At 43.1% G+C, this 18,855-nt stretch overlaps 1 protein-coding gene across 1 annotated transcript in view; it reads right to left on the bottom strand.

Moving 5' to 3' along the window:
- ptprt (protein tyrosine phosphatase receptor type T) overlaps positions 1-18,855 on the bottom strand; it is a 178,959-nt gene that overhangs the window by 99,640 nt on the left and 60,464 nt on the right. Inside the window, exon 7 of the mRNA XM_062545106.1 lies at positions 2,182-2,478. Coding sequence (XP_062401090.1) covers positions 2,182-2,478 — 297 coding nt within the window. The remainder of the gene's footprint in view (positions 1-2,181; positions 2,479-18,855) is intronic.

The following is an 18,855-nucleotide window of genomic DNA, read 5'->3' as shown; positions in this document are numbered from 1 at the left end:
TTTTGTGAGCAAGCTGCACACACTCTCAATTATGATAAGCATCTCCGGTACATGTAATTCTGACTGCCTCCTGTCATTTGAGGAATGACTGCCTTCTGCCATTTGAGAAAATGCCTCTTTTATCAAAGTAGCTTCTGTGCTCAGCATAGATGAAGCTCTGTCACATAGAATATTCAGCAGGTGAGTGCTCCCGTGCACAAAACACCTCAGGGGTGAACCAAATCACCAGTCTCAGAGCAAATGACAGCCAAGGCTGTGGTAAGATGACATCATCGATTCTGTGATGGGTCTGTAATCATCTTCTCCCAAATAGTCCACAGCTCCATTTGTGAGGAAGAACACAATGCACACACAATAAGCAGTGGATAACCTTTTACAGAGTATTAGCAAAGAAACACTGCAACTGTTTCATTTTTGCTTTGTTGTAAAAAATGCAAGGCAACTGCACAGTTTATTATACATAGGAATATCATATTATCCTACAATCTATAGTTAGCTGTGGCAAAACACAAACAAAACTCTCAGCTGATCTAGCTATTGTTGTGATACAATAATTGCAGTTCATTCCAAAAATTAGTGTGAAACTTGGTCAACAACCCATACATTATTGATCAGCGTCCCACAGTTGATTTCTGAATTGACCATCCAATTAAATGGGCCTGTAAACATTTTTGAAAACATAAACAGGCTCTGTCAATGCAGCAGACCATGTTGGCAAATAACACGGTTTTCCTATTTTCAGAGTAAACAACCATTAAAACTTTATGTTTTGCTGGAGGGTGGTAAGTCATCTTACACAGAAGAACTGGGCCAACCTATTTCAAAGACCTTGTAAGCTTTGTCTTTATACTCTATACCTCTTTACACCACTTCCAGACTGCCAATTTGTGTCCAAAATGTTCTACAAACCCAATTCTCTACCAAAGAATGTATGAGCTACATTGTACAGTATGTAACCCTACACCACACTGCATGACAAATCAGACTATTTTCTATATCTATCTTGTGTATATGGTCTGTATCAGAGTCTCCTAGTCATCATCCTAACCTTGGCTCAACAGCACTAACAGCCCTAACCACTGTCTGCTGTGCCTCAAGTCAACCAAGGGTCTCAGCCAGGCTTTCCCCACTTCCTTATGTACAGCAATGACTTTAGGCTACCATGGACAGCTCTCCCTAACTTGCTGTACATCTGCCTACTGGAGTAAGCTTCCATGATCCACAGTGATTTATGTAGGCCTATAAATTCATTCTAGAAGCATTTTTCTGTCTGAAAACATTAAAAAACATTTTGTGGACCTCAACGGTACAGAGATCACCTCTGTCTGTGGTCTGCCAGTAGGAAGGGACACATTCAGTGGATTTTGACCTGAACTGCATGCCAAACCGTCATCGTAATGCAGTGACCATTCAAAACAAGAAAACTGTCATTGCAATTGCAATTGAACACTTGCTTGGAATGGTGCTTTTTATAACTACAGAGCACCCATTCTCTATGTAGCTGTGGCCATGCACAGCAGTGGGCATGGTTTGATACAGGCACTGTAACTGCACTAGTCTTCATAAATCCGCTTCCACAGAGAATCTTGACATCAGGCCAGAAGAAGGTCACTTTCCACAGCTCCAGAAAAAGTAAGTCAACAATCCACTGGCTGCTCTCTCTTCTATGAGCAGTATCACACTGGGAGATAAAGCAGACCTGGCTGGATTATCAGAGATCAATAGCAATTCCTCTAAAGTCTGAAGAGAAGCTATTCCTTGGCTCCTACAAGAGAGCAAGGGGTCGCGCTGGACATGACAGTAGTGTCTGTGGGCAACATTACATCATAGTGCATGTGCTTGTATCCGTGTGCCTATGGGTGTAGAAAAGAGGGAAAGAGAAAGAGACAGAGAGAGAGAGGATGTGTGCTTGTGGTTCAGTACCTACAGTATGTGTCTGTGCGTGTCTGTGTCTGTGTGTGTGTGTGTGCGTGTGTGTTTATATGTGTATAACAGCTTGTGTGCGAGGAGGTAAGTCCTGTGTTAATACTAGTCCTGTGTGCATGTGCACGTGCACGTTCCTATACGTGTGTCTGTGTGTGTATGTGCATGTGTATCTGTCTGTGTGTGTTTGTGCATGCGTAGCCGAGTATTTGCACAATAGAGTGGACAAAAACAAACACAAAAGCCGAGACCACTGACCGTCCTCCTCGGTCTGCTTGACGATCTCCTCGCTCTCCTTGCTGCCCTCGGCGTTGGCCAGCACCAGGCGCAGCTTGACGGTGACGAAGGGCCGCAGGCCGCGCAGCGTGTAGTGGGTGGAGGTCTGGATGAGCTCCTCGGCGGCGAACTCCTGCTGGTTGAACACGTACTGGTACTGCACCGTCAGGTTGAAGCTGTGGCAGCGCGTCACCGCGTAGCCGAAGGCCTCCCACTGCAGGGTCAGCTGCCTGGCGCGGATGTCCACCACGTTCACACTCTGGGGCCCGTGCACCGGATCTGGGAGAACGCAGAAGGACCAGACAGGCTGTTAGATGAGAGTTAAGTAATAATGAACCAGCTGTGTTTAGCATACGTGTGTGTGTGTGTGTGTGTGTGTGTGTGTGTGTGTGTGTGTGTGTGTTGACGGCAAGGGGCTGCACGTGGGTAGAGTTCTTAAGCATCTTCCACACATTTTGATGTTAATGCCATTTGAATGTATTTTTCCACTATTGTGTTGTGCAAGAGTGTGAACGGCACTTCACGGCCCGACTTCAGCGATCTCCGCACGTCACAAGAGACGGAAACAAAAGGTCTGCTGGACCAAAGGTGCCTGCCCTCAAGGTCGTTAAAGGGTCAAGCACCTCCGTGCCTCCGCACATTACCAAGACCTGAATGGCAGAGAACATTTAACATTCTCACCAGACAACCTTCAGGGACACGGAATAAATAAAAAAACACTTCATTCCATGTTCACAAGGTTATGTGCCATTTACTGTAACTAAGAGAAAACACAATCGGATTGCAGAGCTGAATCTGAAACTGGGTGGAAACACCATATGTAGGAGCCATTTTTGGTTATATTGGTTAAAATATTTGCTATTGGAGCACTGATATATTTAGTTTGATTTAGTGTCTTTTATTTCTAGATATATAAATAATATTTTTATTTCTTATATATAAATAAAAAAACACTTCATTCCATGTTCACAAGGTTATGTGCCATTTACTGTAACTAAGAGAAAACACAATCGGATTGCAGAGCTGAATCTGACAACAACAAAAGTGGAATAGAAAAACGGATGGTTTTTCCATTCAGAAGCTTATTTCCCTTGGTCGAACATTGGTGAGGTTAGCAGGAGGTTATTCAAATAACACTCGCCTGATGGCTTGACTGCTAGCACTACTGCAGTGTCAACGTCACGTATGTGTGTGTACTGTACGTGTGTATGTGTAAGCTTCGTCAACACAGTGGTGGTAGTAGCAACAGAGAGTAGAAGCAGGCAAGTGCTATTTACATACACTCCTGGTGTACTTACAAACTTTCCAATGGTAGCCCATTACTAGTGGGGTCTTTTAGAAGGCTGATAGTGCGAACTGGACCAATGTTCCACCAAGCGGAGAAAACAAAGCTTCTGGGGGGGCATTTGGCTCCAGCTTGTGGTTCAACAGACCCTCAGATGAAATGACGCAGTAGCATCCCTTTAAAGGGTCAAATGCCATACATAAAGCCCATAAGTCCAGCAGACATTTGCTTTAATGCCCACAGACTCCCCCCATGCTCCAGACAACAAAACAGCCTTCTCAATGGCCAACAGCAACAGCCAAAGCCGATTGCAGAAACTGATAGAAAATAGCGCTGAACGACCAAATGGCCAAATCCCCTGGTTTCAGTGGGCCTGATTAGGACTAATCTGGGGCTAATCTTGGTTCATTTCGGAAAGCAGGTCTAAGGAGATTGCTAATTTGAGACAGGAAAATCCGATATCGGCGACTCCGCGGATCAGCGGAAAAGACAGGGACATCTGCACGACGGGGGTGGAGGTGGGAGGGGGGGGGCAACTTTGTTTTGGTGGAGAGGGGTGTGTGGGGTGGGGGGGAGGGGGGCAGCGGATGAGGCCCACCCACTGGGGGGGTCGATATGGGGGGCAGGGAGGGGTGGACAGGTGGAATTTAACTCTGCCCTCATCAATCTGCAGACTCGGGGGATATGTGTGTGTATGTGTGTGTGTGTGTAAGGTTGGGGGGGGAGGGGGATTTTGTAGCTGGCTGTACTGTGCCCAGGGAAGGGGGCATGCAGGTGGGTTACAGTGCCCTGGGTGGCCTCTCTGCCTGTAACGAGGGGGGGGGGGGGGGGCTGGAGAGGGGCAGCGTGGCGCTCGCCGGTGAGTGTACCAGCGGAGCGCGCTGATCGATGGGAGCGGCGCGGCCTCATTAATCCCAGACTTTGGGGAGCTCCAGCGAAGAGAAAACGGGATGGAAATCAATCTTACCGCCCCGCTTCTCCCAGTCCACAATCCGCTACATTCATCACCCCAAACACCCCTCCCCACCCCCCCCCCCCCCCCACACACACACACACACTCTTACAACCCTCCCCAAAAAAAGGGAAAGGGAAATTGCAAGCAATAAACATATCAATAGGGTGAACAGGATAGCCACCTGCTCTGTTATCTTTAAGCAGAAGTGCTCGCACAGGAGAGAGGAGCAGATAGGATAAATCGTTGGCTCGTTGTCGGTTCGCAGCCCCTGGAGATGGGCAGCAGTTGTCGGGAGCCACGTGAAACGAGATTAAACGAGCGCAGGCCACAAAAGAGGCGCAGTAAAACTTTAAAATGCCCTTAGCCTAAATTCTCTGCGCTTCGACATAAACACATACACTGCTGTCATTCTGCAAGGTTGCGCGTTTTATCCCCATCCTAAATCAAGAAGTGGCGTCGTAACCTTTTCCGGCACACACCGTAGCGACCGGAATGCATCACCGAGTCCCCGGAAAATCCCGTTTTTGCCATCCTTCATTTAAAAGTTCATTCACATAAAAAAGATTCTAGGGCAACCTGATAAAAGCAAGAAAGAAAAAAAAAAAAACAGTGCCATACCAACACCATAAAATGGGCCATAAAACAGCGACTCAGATACCTCTATAGCGTTGCTGTTTCCAACACAGATCACGGATCCACTCCCATTTATTTCTGCTATTTTAGATGTCGTCTGAGAGCTCAAAGACAGGGGGAGGGCCAGTCACCCCGCGAAGCTACATGACTTAAATAAATTGGATTAACATGGGAAAGAACAGATGTTGTAGCCTCTCATTTTTAGTGGCTTTTAATTACTTATCTGTGTTGTGACTGCTGAACCCCTTACTTTGCATACTGAAAAGTTATCAACTAAAAAAAAATAAATAACTGCTTTTTTTTTCTTTAAAGGAAAAAAAACCTGTAAAAGTTTTAATTAGCCAAGGCTGAACGAACTGCACAGACTTCCTCTGTTTCTCCTTGTCAGAAGCAGGGACGGCTCTCTGAAGCGAAGCGCACGATCACCTCGCCCCCTGCTGAACTGCGGGGACTAAGAATCAGACGACCGTTGTACGCTCATGGGGAACGCTTTGAGCAGTGTGTGTCCACGTGAGCAGAGACTCCGAAAAAGATCAGAGGAGACATTCAAGCTGTTGGAGCTTCCCAGAGGTTGAGCAGAGTTACTACATAGATAGACACGTTGTGGGCATTGGTCAAAGACAAAGCCTCGACACAAGAGCCGTGTCCTGCAGTGTGCGACTAGAACTGTCTTAAAATGATCTGCACAGCTTTTCACAGGGCTAGTTATACGCTCACGACTGGAGGAAGCATGCAAGCCCTACTCCCTAAATCTGAGCAAACCCACAAGAGGCTGAGAGAGACAAAAGCTAAGACGCAAAACAAAGAAGCACTTTCCATCAGCTCTCTGTAGGGGCTGGCAGATTTAATAAAATGCTTACTGAAACCCTCTGAAGAACGCACCATTTTCCATGAGGGAACAAATCAAGGCATAACAATAGGATCCATAGGTCTCTTAATTTAGCTGATGAGAGAACAACGGGTCGGATCCTCAGGCATAACAAAGGAGATTACACATAAACACAATCGCATAAAGCCACGCAATCACTGTGGACTTGAGTGTTTTTCAGATGTTGTTGACGATCCTATCTCATTCGTGGTACAATGTCACAGTATGGGCTACAATGGCACAATAGCAGCATTACTAGAGGGGGTTGCTATTGCACAAACCCAACGCAGAGCACAATTGGAAAAGATTGGAAAGCTCTCTTTTTTTTATCTCTTCTCACGTTGATAACAACAGCTAAGGCCACTGACAGGAGCCTGCCTTTCAGTTAAGACACAACAAAACAACCCTGTATGTTGCTGACAGCAGGCAAGTCATGGCTGTTTCCCTTAAAGACGTTGATAAATTGACATTGAGGAGTCAGTGGTAAACATTACTGGTCTTTTGTTTGAGACACACGAGAGGTGGCTGCACTATTCAAGCAACTGATAAGCTCCAATCTGTTTGTTACATGGTGGGTAAATACAAAAGCACATCTTCCATCTCCAGTTAAATGACAAGTAGGAGAATATTACAATATCCGAGATAATCCCGCTGTCACAACAGTAATTAATAATTAGATAGAAACTGTCTGCCCTTCCTCTTTTGTCTCTGTGTGTTATTACCACCAACTTTTTGCGATGACTGTATAAATAGCTTTAAGTAAACAGCAAAGACAAACACCATTTAGAACAAAACAAGTTTTCGAGAAACGCTCAAATGGATGCCTGACCTTTTGTGAGTAAGCTACACATTTAGAATACAAGTGAGGCGTACGCCGCAGCGACAACTAAGAATTCTAAGCCACACTCTAGTACAAATTAATGAGAAATCCTGAAGAGGCGCCCACTTAGTGGCAAAGCCGCACGCATACACACACACACACACACACAAACACAAACATACACACATGCACACAGAGAACACAAACATGGATATACATATAAATACATGTACACACTCAACAAACGATTGCTGGCAATCACACACAAACACTCCCTCTCACACACACATGAAAATAAAAACACCATCAAACATCAAATCGAAAATATTAGAAATATCAAACACAAACAAATATGCACACACATAGAGACATACAAACACACACTTGTGACACACTCAGCAAACCACTGCTGGCACACACACACACACACACACACACACACACACACACACATTCTGAGCTCCATCCTTTCAGGACCTGGGTTGTTTATAAAAGCCAGGCAGGCAGGAGCTGTCAAAAGTGATGTGCACTTCTTAGCTGCTAAGTATTCTTGGCTAGTCGTCCGCTGCTGACCACAGGTCACACGTTTACACGCAGGGCAATTACACGGGCCGCCCGCCGGAGCAGAACAGCGTACAAATGCTGCTTTAATTACCCAGAGGCCTCCAGTCCAGCGGCCAACTGCCACCGTCAGAACAGGGGGAACCAAAGAAAGAAAGAAAAGGCAGAAGGAGAAGAAAAAAAAAAACTCATCTTCCCGATCAATAAAGCCAGGCATGGATTTCACTGCACTACAGACCTGTAAATGACATTATTGTCTCTCTTTAACAGAAAAACAAAACAAGCCTATGAATAAGACATTCACTGGAGCAAAAGGTCGATAGTTTCCTAATGCCCTTAGTTGCACTGGGGGCCTCAACTTTAAGGGGTTTTTTTTTCAAGATATATTAAGGCTTTAAGAGAATCAACAACACAAACAATGAAAACAACCTCTTTTCTTCAGTCCTACATCTCCACAGACAATTTGTCCAGACATTGCAATGAGCACCGCTACCTGTAAGGTGCTCTGAGGAAACACAACAGCTACATCCACATGTTTAAACAAGTGTTGACATCATTTGGGAACCTATAACGCAGGTAGAACCCCAAACGCAGTAATGTCCTTCAACACACTTTCTGTCTGTCTCTCACATACACACACACACACACATACACACACACACTGGTGTCCATACACATGTACATAAATACAAACACTACTCAGACCTGGGGCCACAGCCATTTTCATCAGCGCGGTTCGGCGTCTGGGATGATTCAATTCCTGCTCAAATAGGCAGCACAGTCACCACTTTTGGACCCAGATCTGGGTAAGGGGTAGCGGATAGGGGGATAGGGGGGGAGCTGCCCTTCCTCCTGAGTCTAAGATGAGAAAGCCCAGCTGAACGCCAGGGGATGGAGGGAGAGATAATAACAGGGAGGAGAGGAGAGGAGAGGGGGAAGAGAAGAGGAGGTGAGGAAGAGGCAAAAGGCTCCCTGCATCCCCATTCCAAAATGAACACTTGAAACAAAGAAGGGTTGCGCTCGTGTGCGGGGTGGGCTGGGGTGGGCAGGAGGGAAAGCAATCTAAAGGCTCGGGGAAGACTGATATCAGTGAAAGACCTACTCATATCCCAAACACCTCTCCCTTTCTCCCATTCTGTCTTTTCTCTCTCTCTCTCTCTCTCTCTCTCTCTCTCAACACACACACACACACACACACACACACACACACACACACGGCCCATAAAGGAGTGCCTGTATCAAGAGATCCTTCTGGTTATTATGCTCCCTCCCTTCCGCCCGAGCGCCTGTCTGAGAAAGCAATCACCCGTTCCCTCAGAATCAATCAGACCTGCTCTCATTCCAATAATTTAGCAACAGTGCAAGAAAACAACTCTCTCCCTCTCCCTCTCTTTAACTCTCTCTCTCTCCTTCTCTCTCTCTCTCTCTCTCTCTCTCTCTCTCTCTCTCTCTCTCTCTCTCTCTCTCTCTCTCTCTCCTTCTGTATGCTGCTGCTTCCCCCTGCTGTGATGAGTTCTTACAATGAGGATCATGATGCATCACATGGCACTGACGGAGATCTCAATGCCTCTCTCTCTAGGAGAGCCCACAATGGACATTCACGGAGCCTTGGGGGAGTGTGTGTGTGTGTGTGTGTGTGTGTGTGTGTGTGTGTGTGTGTGTGTGAGAGTGTGTGTATGTGGGTCCATGTATGTCCCTTGTAAACAATCAGTTGCTGAAGAAGATTCGAGTGGAAACAACTATGAGGTCTGAAGATTCGAGTGCATTTGTGTGTGTGTGTGTGTGTGTGTGTGTGTGTGTGTGTGTTTGTGTGTATGTGAGTGTGTGTATTTTACCTAAAGTGCATATGAATGTATTTGTGTCAAATCGCTGAACCCAGTTTAATCTCAGGACTACTTAAGAGGCTGTAAAGCACTGTTTTGTTAAGAACTCCAGCTCACCTGGTTCACACGATCATATGAAAATGTCACTTACAGTAATCCACGTAATCACCTTGTTCACACCTGTTATCAAACGTACTGACAGGCCTGCAAGCCCAGTGACCGGAATGAAGCAAATGAAGTGTGAGGAGTCTCTGGACAGAACAGGACCTCACGCCACTGTTGTGGTATCAGCTGGCGCTGTGACATGTCACCACGGCTAGCCAAAGGTCGGAAGACTTCAATTCAGACCGCTTCATTTGATCGCTCTATACTTCAAGCTAAACAGCATCCATCACACATTATTATATGGATGATCTATCTCTGTATAGATGTATTGGCATCGATGCACGATGTATGGATTTGGTTTCTTAACTAAAATATGACATCACTCTTAAATGTAATTCAATTATATTATATCACTAGACAAGCCTATTAGCAAAAATAAAGGCAGGTTATGATGCCGTAAAACATTCTGGAAATGCACTTGTATTCTGACAAGGTATCTTTGAATAACAATAGACCCTTTTACAGTTTGTAAACAGTGATGACTGCGTGTACATTTTGTCAAGGTACAAAAGGGATTAACCACTAAAGATCGCAAAAACTACCTGAACACGCAAGAATCTGACATTTTGATGCTGGTTACATTTTTGAATCAGCATTTAAAACTTTCCTCTTCCTTAAGAGCCTGTTCACTCCCTATTGACTGCCATTCTATTGAAACTGGCTGCAGTTTACCCATAGTCCTCTAAGGGTGGTCACAAGTGAGGGCAAAATGGATGGGAGTCTAAAGGGCTTGATAGCTACATTATGTTTTTCACTTGCTTATCATCAAAAAACATTTTATTGTAGTTTCCACAACTACAGTATGAGTTTTCCATCAAAAGTGAAACAAACAAATACCTTTGTCCTGCAGGTATTTTACAGGGTGGGCCGCTGGCTCCTATTAGAAATTCTCTGAATGAATTGGATAGCACATTACTTGTTTCCAAAATGTGCGTGATTACTTTTGATGAATGTAGACAGTAAAAGGGTCTATAATAATAATAATAATAATAATAACGATAATAAATTGAAAACTGCATATTTAATAAATGTTTCAAATATTAAATAACATCTAGAAAAATAGCTTCTTAAAACCAACCTTTAATTTAACACCTCATTTGTAAACACCAAAGATGGTCTACATTGGAAACTAAACACAATAACAGGCACATCTACAAATTAATTCTCTAATGAGCATTCCAATGTGTTCAAGCAAAGTGTGTTCAAGAACAATGAAAAATGGCAAAATGCTCTCTAAATTATGATGATATCTTGTTCATTTTAATTTCAAATATGAGAACTAAAGAGACAATGGGACCAAAAAGAGCTGACATGCCATTCTCAGGGAATGTCATTCTTTTTAATTATTCTAGAAGAAGTCATATGTGGAGACAACCATTGCCATCGCCCTGATGCCTGCTGGCACATTCTTCTCAACATAAATTTTAATTGACATTTTAATCAAAAGGCACAAAGGTTAGGATATTGTAATTCCACCCCAGTGCACACTGTGCTTCTGTCTTTTTTATTTAAAATAACTCCCACCGAAAAGGCCAAGCAGTGCTTTATTATGCACCGATCACGAAGCCACTGAACATCTCCAGGTCTCCAAGGCAACTGTTATCAAAATCACCGTCTTCAGCAAGCCTATTATCCACCATTATCTAGTATGATTATCTCCCACAAAGTTATCATTTGTGTAGGTGCTAAAAGAGTGCAAATAACTAACTCAGTATTAATTTACTGTCAAATATCAAGACATATAGCCTATTGTGGGCTCACAGTGACATCTTATTGTTTAATCATATCAATGACAGTAGGTGAAATCATTTAATACTTCAGTGCTCAATTATCATGCAAAGATTTTTTTTGTATCCAGCCTCATCAAATCATTGTTTTGAAGCACGGAGCACAACCCTACTGTAACTCAACAGCAATACCCACTGGACTGTCATGCACTGTGTGTGGTCTGTGAAAACGTGTGGATGTAAATATAGATTAACAATAGCATGTCAATGTGATGCGGTGCTATGAAAGAGAGAGGCATCATGCTGACAGTGACTACACGCTCCATGTCCACTGTATGGTTTTGCAGAGGGAAACACAGCGCAGGCTGCACGGCCATTTTCTCCATCAACGATGCAGTATCTCTCCCTCTGCGCTTGCCCTGTGTTCCACCTGCTGCTCTCAATATTACAGTTTCCCGCATATAAGCCGCATTGCGTATAAGCCGCAGGACAGTGTTTTATGCAAGTTAAAAGAAACAAATACATGTATGTGTGTGCATATTAACACCATATTAACTGGCCCCCTGTATTAACCTCATAGCTGAAGAAATTTTGCAAAATCAATGTATCAGCCGCGGCTAATAGTCGGGAAATTACGGTACAGCACACCACCCAAGGAAGCTCAACACCAGCAGCAGTCTGCCCAGCACCACCAACACCACCATCAGCACCACCACCACTAACTAACCTCAGCATCACCTTCAGCAACTGACCCTGTGAGTGTCTTGCACTGGCCATTATTCATCAGGCGAGCGGCGAGCCAAAATGGGCTCTCTCTCTCTTTCCTCCTCCCCATTTCTCCCAGAGCCCTCGTGCGCACCAAAGGGGCCCTTTGGCTGGCCGCGCTCAAATTGAGACGATTGTGTTAAAAAGAAAGGTTGCTTGGAAACAATTCACCGAAAGGCAATTATGAAACCCAGCAATTAGGCACTAGTTATTCCCTTAATGCAGCGCCCTGTTTGATGGGCAACGCTCGCCCGCCCAAACATCCCAGCAGCGCCCTGCGCTTATTACCACTCGTGCCCACTGTGTGCTGTGGCGTGGGCTGCTTTGCATATGGCTCTGCCCGCTATGTTGGCACTGATGGAGCTGCTCACGGAGAGAGATCTTCCTCCGGATAAACATCAAAGCAGGGAGCACAATGTTGACTTGTTCAACAAAATAGACACACATACAAAAAGGATGGAAAGAAAATGCCCTGCCCTGTCTGTGCGAAATCACAAAGCAACTTAAGAGGATGTTCAGACAGGCATGAAATGAGAATCCAAAATCTATACACACACATACGCATGCATACTGTACGCACAAGACACACACACACCTAAAATGAGAATTCTAAGTGTAGAGTCTCCCCATTATTTAATTGAGGTATTGTCATAATAGCCTCAATGGCCTGGACGCTGCAGAGGGGACAAAGATAACATTGTGTTATTGATGTAGCCGATTTCAGAGTAAATTAAACCATTTAGTACGGCAAGGACTCGGCCTCAATGAGAGTCTCTCTCTCTCTCCACTCCGCTCGGCTCTGCTCGCCTGCCTATTCAGGCCCCCTAATAAAGCCAAAATTGGATCCTGATGGCTCCCTGGACAAAGCTGGCGAGAGCTGGACTCGCTTTCTGTTTGAAGACACAGGTCTCCAAAATGGAAGGCAGAAAAAAGAGAAGAAGAAAAAAAACCTCCTCTCCGCAGGAAGGTCTCTCTTCATTTGTTTGTGGCTGGCTTGTGCCTACTTGTCAACTGAGAGGCTCATTGAGGTCGGCGGCGGCGGGCAGCGCGTGGCTGTCTCCCATCACGGCTTCATCACCATCTGATTCCCAGCATCATTACGGGAGCTGGCTTCCTGTGCTCCAGTTCACTGAGAGACACAGTGTGTCCTCATCTGGCATACACCGTCTCATTTTCAATCCTTGAATGAACTGCCTGATATACATTTTTTTGACAAATGCATACAGTGCTTATGAACACATATACCAAGTGTCCAATACCAAGGATACGGATATGTGGATGCGTGAAGCGTATTTTTTTTTAGCTTTTTTTAACAGTCCAATACCAAGGACAATGTTTTGTGGATGTGTGTGTGTGTGTGTGTGTGTGTGTGTGTGTGTGCGTGTGCGTGTGCGTGTGCGTATACACTATGAACATGTTATTTCTATTGCGCTACGGAGATATAGCCATAACACAAATAAATCCATGCCATGCATGGCAGTGCGTTGGAAGCCAGTTGTGAAGTGTGGCGCGAGCGCAGTAGGACGCGCGTGGCCAGTGGTGGACGAAGTACATTGATTATGTACTTAAGTGAAAGTATAGATACCTTGTGTCAAATATTACTTGAGTAAAAGTGAAAGTACCAACTTTGAATTTTCACTTAAGTAGAAGTATAAAAGTATTTGCCTTCACATATACTTAAGTATTAAAAGTAAAAGTACTTCGATGAATTATGGTTTTAATGGCTTAATTATAATTATAATTTATCATTTTCACATCAAAGCTCCTGCTAAATCAGCTTACATAAGGTGAAATTCTAATGCCACTCTTCAAATAGTTTCTTTCATTTGTCTATTTAAAAGAGTCTAAGCACAAAGCATTAGAAGCTATCTACAGTGAGGAGAACATGTATTTGATACCATGCTAAAGTTGCCTAAAAAGAGAAATAAAAAATCATCCTTTGACAATCGATCTTAATGCCTTCATTCAAAAAATGAGTAAAAATCAAACTGCAAACAAACAGATTGCATGGTGCTTTTTCCAGTAGGCCTATTAGCCTGTTTGATGCTCATTGAGCTCAATGCAAATCAAACCGGCTAATAGGCCTACTGGAAAAAGCACCATGCCAATCTCTAGCTGTGGTGAAGGGTATGATGATGTGGGTCTATTTTAATTCCAACGGCCAATGGAACTTTATCAGGATGTATATATCCTGGATCCATGAAATAGCTGTCCTTTAAAAATAAAAATCTACCTGCCCCTATGTTAACCCTGTGTTAAATTCCCATAGGGTTACATAGGGGGTAAAATACTTCCTTCCCCCTAGCATTTAGGATTATAATAATAATGACAAAGTAATTTTGTTGTAGAAAATACATTTGTTAAGAACTATGATGCTGTTTGATTCATTTATAAATGGTACACTGTCACTTTAAGACTCTTGCCGGCTCCACTCAGTGACTGCCTTCTAGTTTATAAAGCGGAGATATCAGTTATCAATGCACTCTCTCCCTTTCATGCGCGCTCACACGTTCCCAATTACGTTATGAGTAACGTTATGAGTAACAAACACGTAAATTAGATTTGCTGCAATAGAGATTTCAAAGACTAGGCTTTCATCTCTATGTAACATTGATATTGACATTGTAATGTAAACGTTCTCTAAGAAGAGTGTTAGTTTGCAGTAATGTTAACCACAACGTCGATTTTTTATTTATTTATTTTTTTTAAATTTAAATAGCGAAAAGCCAATGATAGCCTAAGTGCGTGGCGGGCCAGATCTATAAACTAATGCATGCTCGGCGGGCCGCACTGAAGTGCGTGCAGGACGCAGTTTGGACACGTGATTCGCTTTGCCAAAATGGAACGAGAGGGTTTTCATAAACGTAACGGAGTAAAAGTACGAATTTTCACTCAAAAATGTAGTGAAGTCAAAGTACAAAGTCTCACCAAATCTAAATACTTAAGTAAAGTACAGATACATCAATATGCTACTTAAGTATTGTAACGAATTACATGTACTTCGTTACTGTCCACCACTGCGCGTGGCAGCTGGCCCAGCGGAGGGGGCGCCTGTGTGCCTCTGTCCTCCAGGAGAGTTCTGCTCTCAAAGCTCCAAATCATCACAAGTTCATTAGCCCAGACCCCCAGCTATTGCACAGGGATGCTCCATTTGCCATTCCCAAATGGATGCCACATCGGCGATGCCTTCAATCTAAATTTGAAATTGCTTAACCCTTAAACAGGCAGAAGTGAAAAAATTGTTGAAAAAAATCATTTCATGTTATTTTTTGTCTCATTTGCACCTAAGGAAATCATTCCCATACTCATTTTGAAAATATTTTGTATATTTTGGATTTTATGAGTTGTATCTCCCAGGATACGTTGCCCTATTAAGGTACGAAAAAAATAAAAATGGTAAACATTTTAATGTTTTATTTAATAGACATAACTGATACAAACTTTATTTTTTTGGCCATTTATTTTAAAAATATATTTGTTAAAATTAATTTTGTATTTTTTTTATGAAGCTCTTCATAGTATGAATAGCAAAATTCGTAAAAAAAATAAAATAAAATAAAAAATTCCGAAATTTTTGAAAAATTCTTTTTTTTTTTTTTTTTTTTAAATCCTGATGATCACAATGCTCCACATTTCCTCTATAAACAGTCAACATCACAAATCTTATCTACTTTGTCAGTATTTGTGTACACTAATCTAGCCTGGAAAATACAGACCCTGGCAATTTAGAAAGGTTAAGGGTCTGGCCACGAATAATGTAATGGCCTAACTCGAGGGACGGCACCAAGCATGCATTTCAAAATTTCACTGCACGCAATTGGATAACACTACGACCAATGTTTACTCTGACTGATTCTGGACTTTGACGCAATTGGATATCACTATAACCAATGTTTACTGACTTCCAACGTTGCAGCTCTGTCGTCATCTGTTAAGCTCGCCTCTGGGCCGCCTATATCAGATACACCGATGTGATTGCTTCCCCGCAATGCAAGGGACAAAAATAATGTGCATCATTACTCATCGCCAGAGTCTGTTGCAGACACAATTCCAAGTGTGCTCTCGCGAGGACTCTGAATTTACAGGGTGATGTTAATCTGCCAAATCTGCAAAATATCAGCGACGTATAGCCTATACACACTCTAACAGTGCTGTGTTGAGTATATGACTGGGGAAAGTCACAGTTTTAGGAAGCTATCCAGACCAATAAGGGGCAGCATATTGGTTAAGATGGTTTGCCTGCTCACAAATATGACCAAGTGTCCATCAATGAAGGCACTGTCACCTAAATTCCTTAGCTTTTTTAGGCGTTTGTTCCATTTGTCCCCCCCCCCCCATCAGAACTATCCTCCTTTTCTAATTCCTCATTCTGCCTGATACTGTAATTGCTTCCTCATCTTCATCCTCATCACTACTGCCTGAGTCTAAAGAGCCTTCAGGGTTAGGGTTCTCTATCACTCTCATACTCGTCCATCTGTTGCTATAAAATGAGCTAACTGTGATACCCTGTGGGCATATATATATGGTTATACTGTCATAATGTACATACCTGTACCTGAAAACATTTGTTTTTGCAGTGTATATTAGTTTGTGTTCCTGTCTGAAACAAAATGTTCAATACCACATAGAATACACAATATTACACATTGACCACATGTTATACCGCTAATCTGGCAACGTATCTCGTGGGATACATACATTTCAAAGTTGCTAAACTAACACTATGAGCATAATAGGCTTTATTTACTTTTATAAATATATTTAGACTATAGTTATAATCAGTTATAATAGTTAATATGGTTGTTTTATTGAAAATAATTATGTTTTATACGTAATTACTCATCTCATGGTCAGCCTGTGCTCCAGCACTGGTGGCCATTTTGATTTCTGATCAGGCTGACGAAACAATGACTGAAAACCTGAACCAAGTCATGTGACCTAGATACTGATAACAGACAAGACTTTTGATAACCGATAACTTGATTTGAAAAAAATATATATTGTGGCCCCATACAGGATGTTTAAAAGTATGTATCTCGTAGTGCACATCGCCTGTTTAAGGGTTAATGAATATGCTTCCATTTTGTTTAACTGCTCCCTCCATTTCTAGATACTTTTTAGTGTGAAAAGCACATTAGAGTTGACTACGAGAAACACATTTAGACACCAAGAGCCTCTCCTCAGAAAGAAGAATTAGCGGAACATCTTGTAGCACTGATCTTGAAAATGATAGATCTTGAAAAGGATGCTGATGCGTAATTGTTGTTTTTCTTGCGGTAAAGACCCTATTCTCAGAAGTACCTGGACATAGTACCTACTGCAGCTGAATCACAAGATTGCGGACACACAAAAGGAAACTGCGGCAACCAGCCACTGGATTCCAGGAACAATTACTTTTGCAAGGGGAGCTGAAATCTGAGGTGCCATACATTTTTAATGGCAGCGTTCTCCAGGCCAGATAGTGGTATTTAATCTAAAAGGCTTTGGATTGTGTATCTCCTGTAGTAAACATCATTGATTTATCCACCTTAAACGTTGGTTCAACCCTCTGAGACATTAATGTCAAAGTGATTCCACTTTAAAATAACAATCAGTAATGAATTACGACAGGGTTTTTTTTTAAGCAAAAAGACTTCTCAAAGGAATAGAAAGATTGAAGTGAGAATCTGACTTAGCATAAGACATTTCATTTGAGCAAAGACATTCATTCTTTTGTTGTCTTTTATTTGTCAGACTGCCAAGTCACAGATTGCTATCGAAATCGCATTTTCTCGATAACATTCTTCTTTTTTGCATGATTCCCCTTTGTCTCCAAATGTAACAAAGCTATGACTTACAATAAAATAACTAAATGGAAATATAAAAAGGGGGAATGTTATCGACCATGCACATGAATTATTATTCCCCCTGTTATTCAAGATGGAAAAAGGCTTATTTTGTTTTTCATGAAGCACATCAACTTAATCTCCTTCATTCAATTGCTGCCACTCATCCAATCCAATCAGCCTACATCAAATCCTCATTCAAATGCCCACGTCGGAAGACATTCTGTTAAAAAAAATGTGATTAATGTTTAAAAATACATAAATGATACTATCTGAGAAGTACTGTATGCAGGCATCAGATAAACAGGAACACGTCACATGGAAAATAACATATGTATTGGTAGGTGAACAGGATTCACACAACAACAACCAAGGAAATAAAAAAATTGTCTTTGTGAGTTGACAGGCCAGACAATAGCAGCTGCAGACACATGAAGAGATAGTGAGTTAGCGATGGGGCTGATAACAAATACGGCGTCAATCAGACCAGACAGAAGCCAACAATCAGCAGCCACCAAATGCCACCGACACACCACTGGTCTTTTAGTACACTTCTGATTTGGGCTCCTGCTAGTCACACAGGACTCATCCTCTGATGAGGAAAACACACACACACGCACGCACGCACGCGCGCGCACACACACACACACACACACACACACACACACACACACACACACACACACACACACACACACACACACACACACACACACACACACACACACACACACACACACACACACACACACACACACACACACACAATCAAAATCACACAAACTTGTTCTCCTACACAATAGCCACACCCTTTCTTTCTCTCTCTCTCAGACATAGACACACATACACACACACACTCTCTCTCTCCCTCTCTCTCTCTCTCTCAGAGAAAATGAAAGCCACAATATGATGTGCCTCCCTCTTTCTTTCTGTCTCCAGCAGACAGCAGTGAGAGACATCACAAAGCCAGAGTTTCTTTCCCTCCCTCTGAGGAGCGACCACAGGCACACAAACAAACACTTCAGAAGGAGGCTACAAGCGCCGAGGTGTCACGGAACCTGCCCCCTGTGCATAATTCAACACCTTTCCACTGCCTGCCATGACGACTGAGAATAGAGAGGGGGAGCAGAGAGCGAGAGAGATGGAGAAAGGGGGGGAGGGGGGGGGGGGGGGGCACAAAAACTACCCGTCTGAGTTAGCGTTAGCGGCCAGCTCTGTCAGAGCCGCTC

The sequence above is a fragment of the Sardina pilchardus genome, chromosome 9 (genome assembly GCF_963854185.1).
Source record: "Sardina pilchardus chromosome 9, fSarPil1.1, whole genome shotgun sequence".
Lineage (NCBI taxonomy): Eukaryota > Metazoa > Chordata > Actinopteri > Clupeiformes > Clupeidae > Sardina > Sardina pilchardus.
The sequence above is the reverse complement of the archived record's forward strand: the minus strand, read 5'-3'. Positions and strand labels throughout refer to the sequence as shown.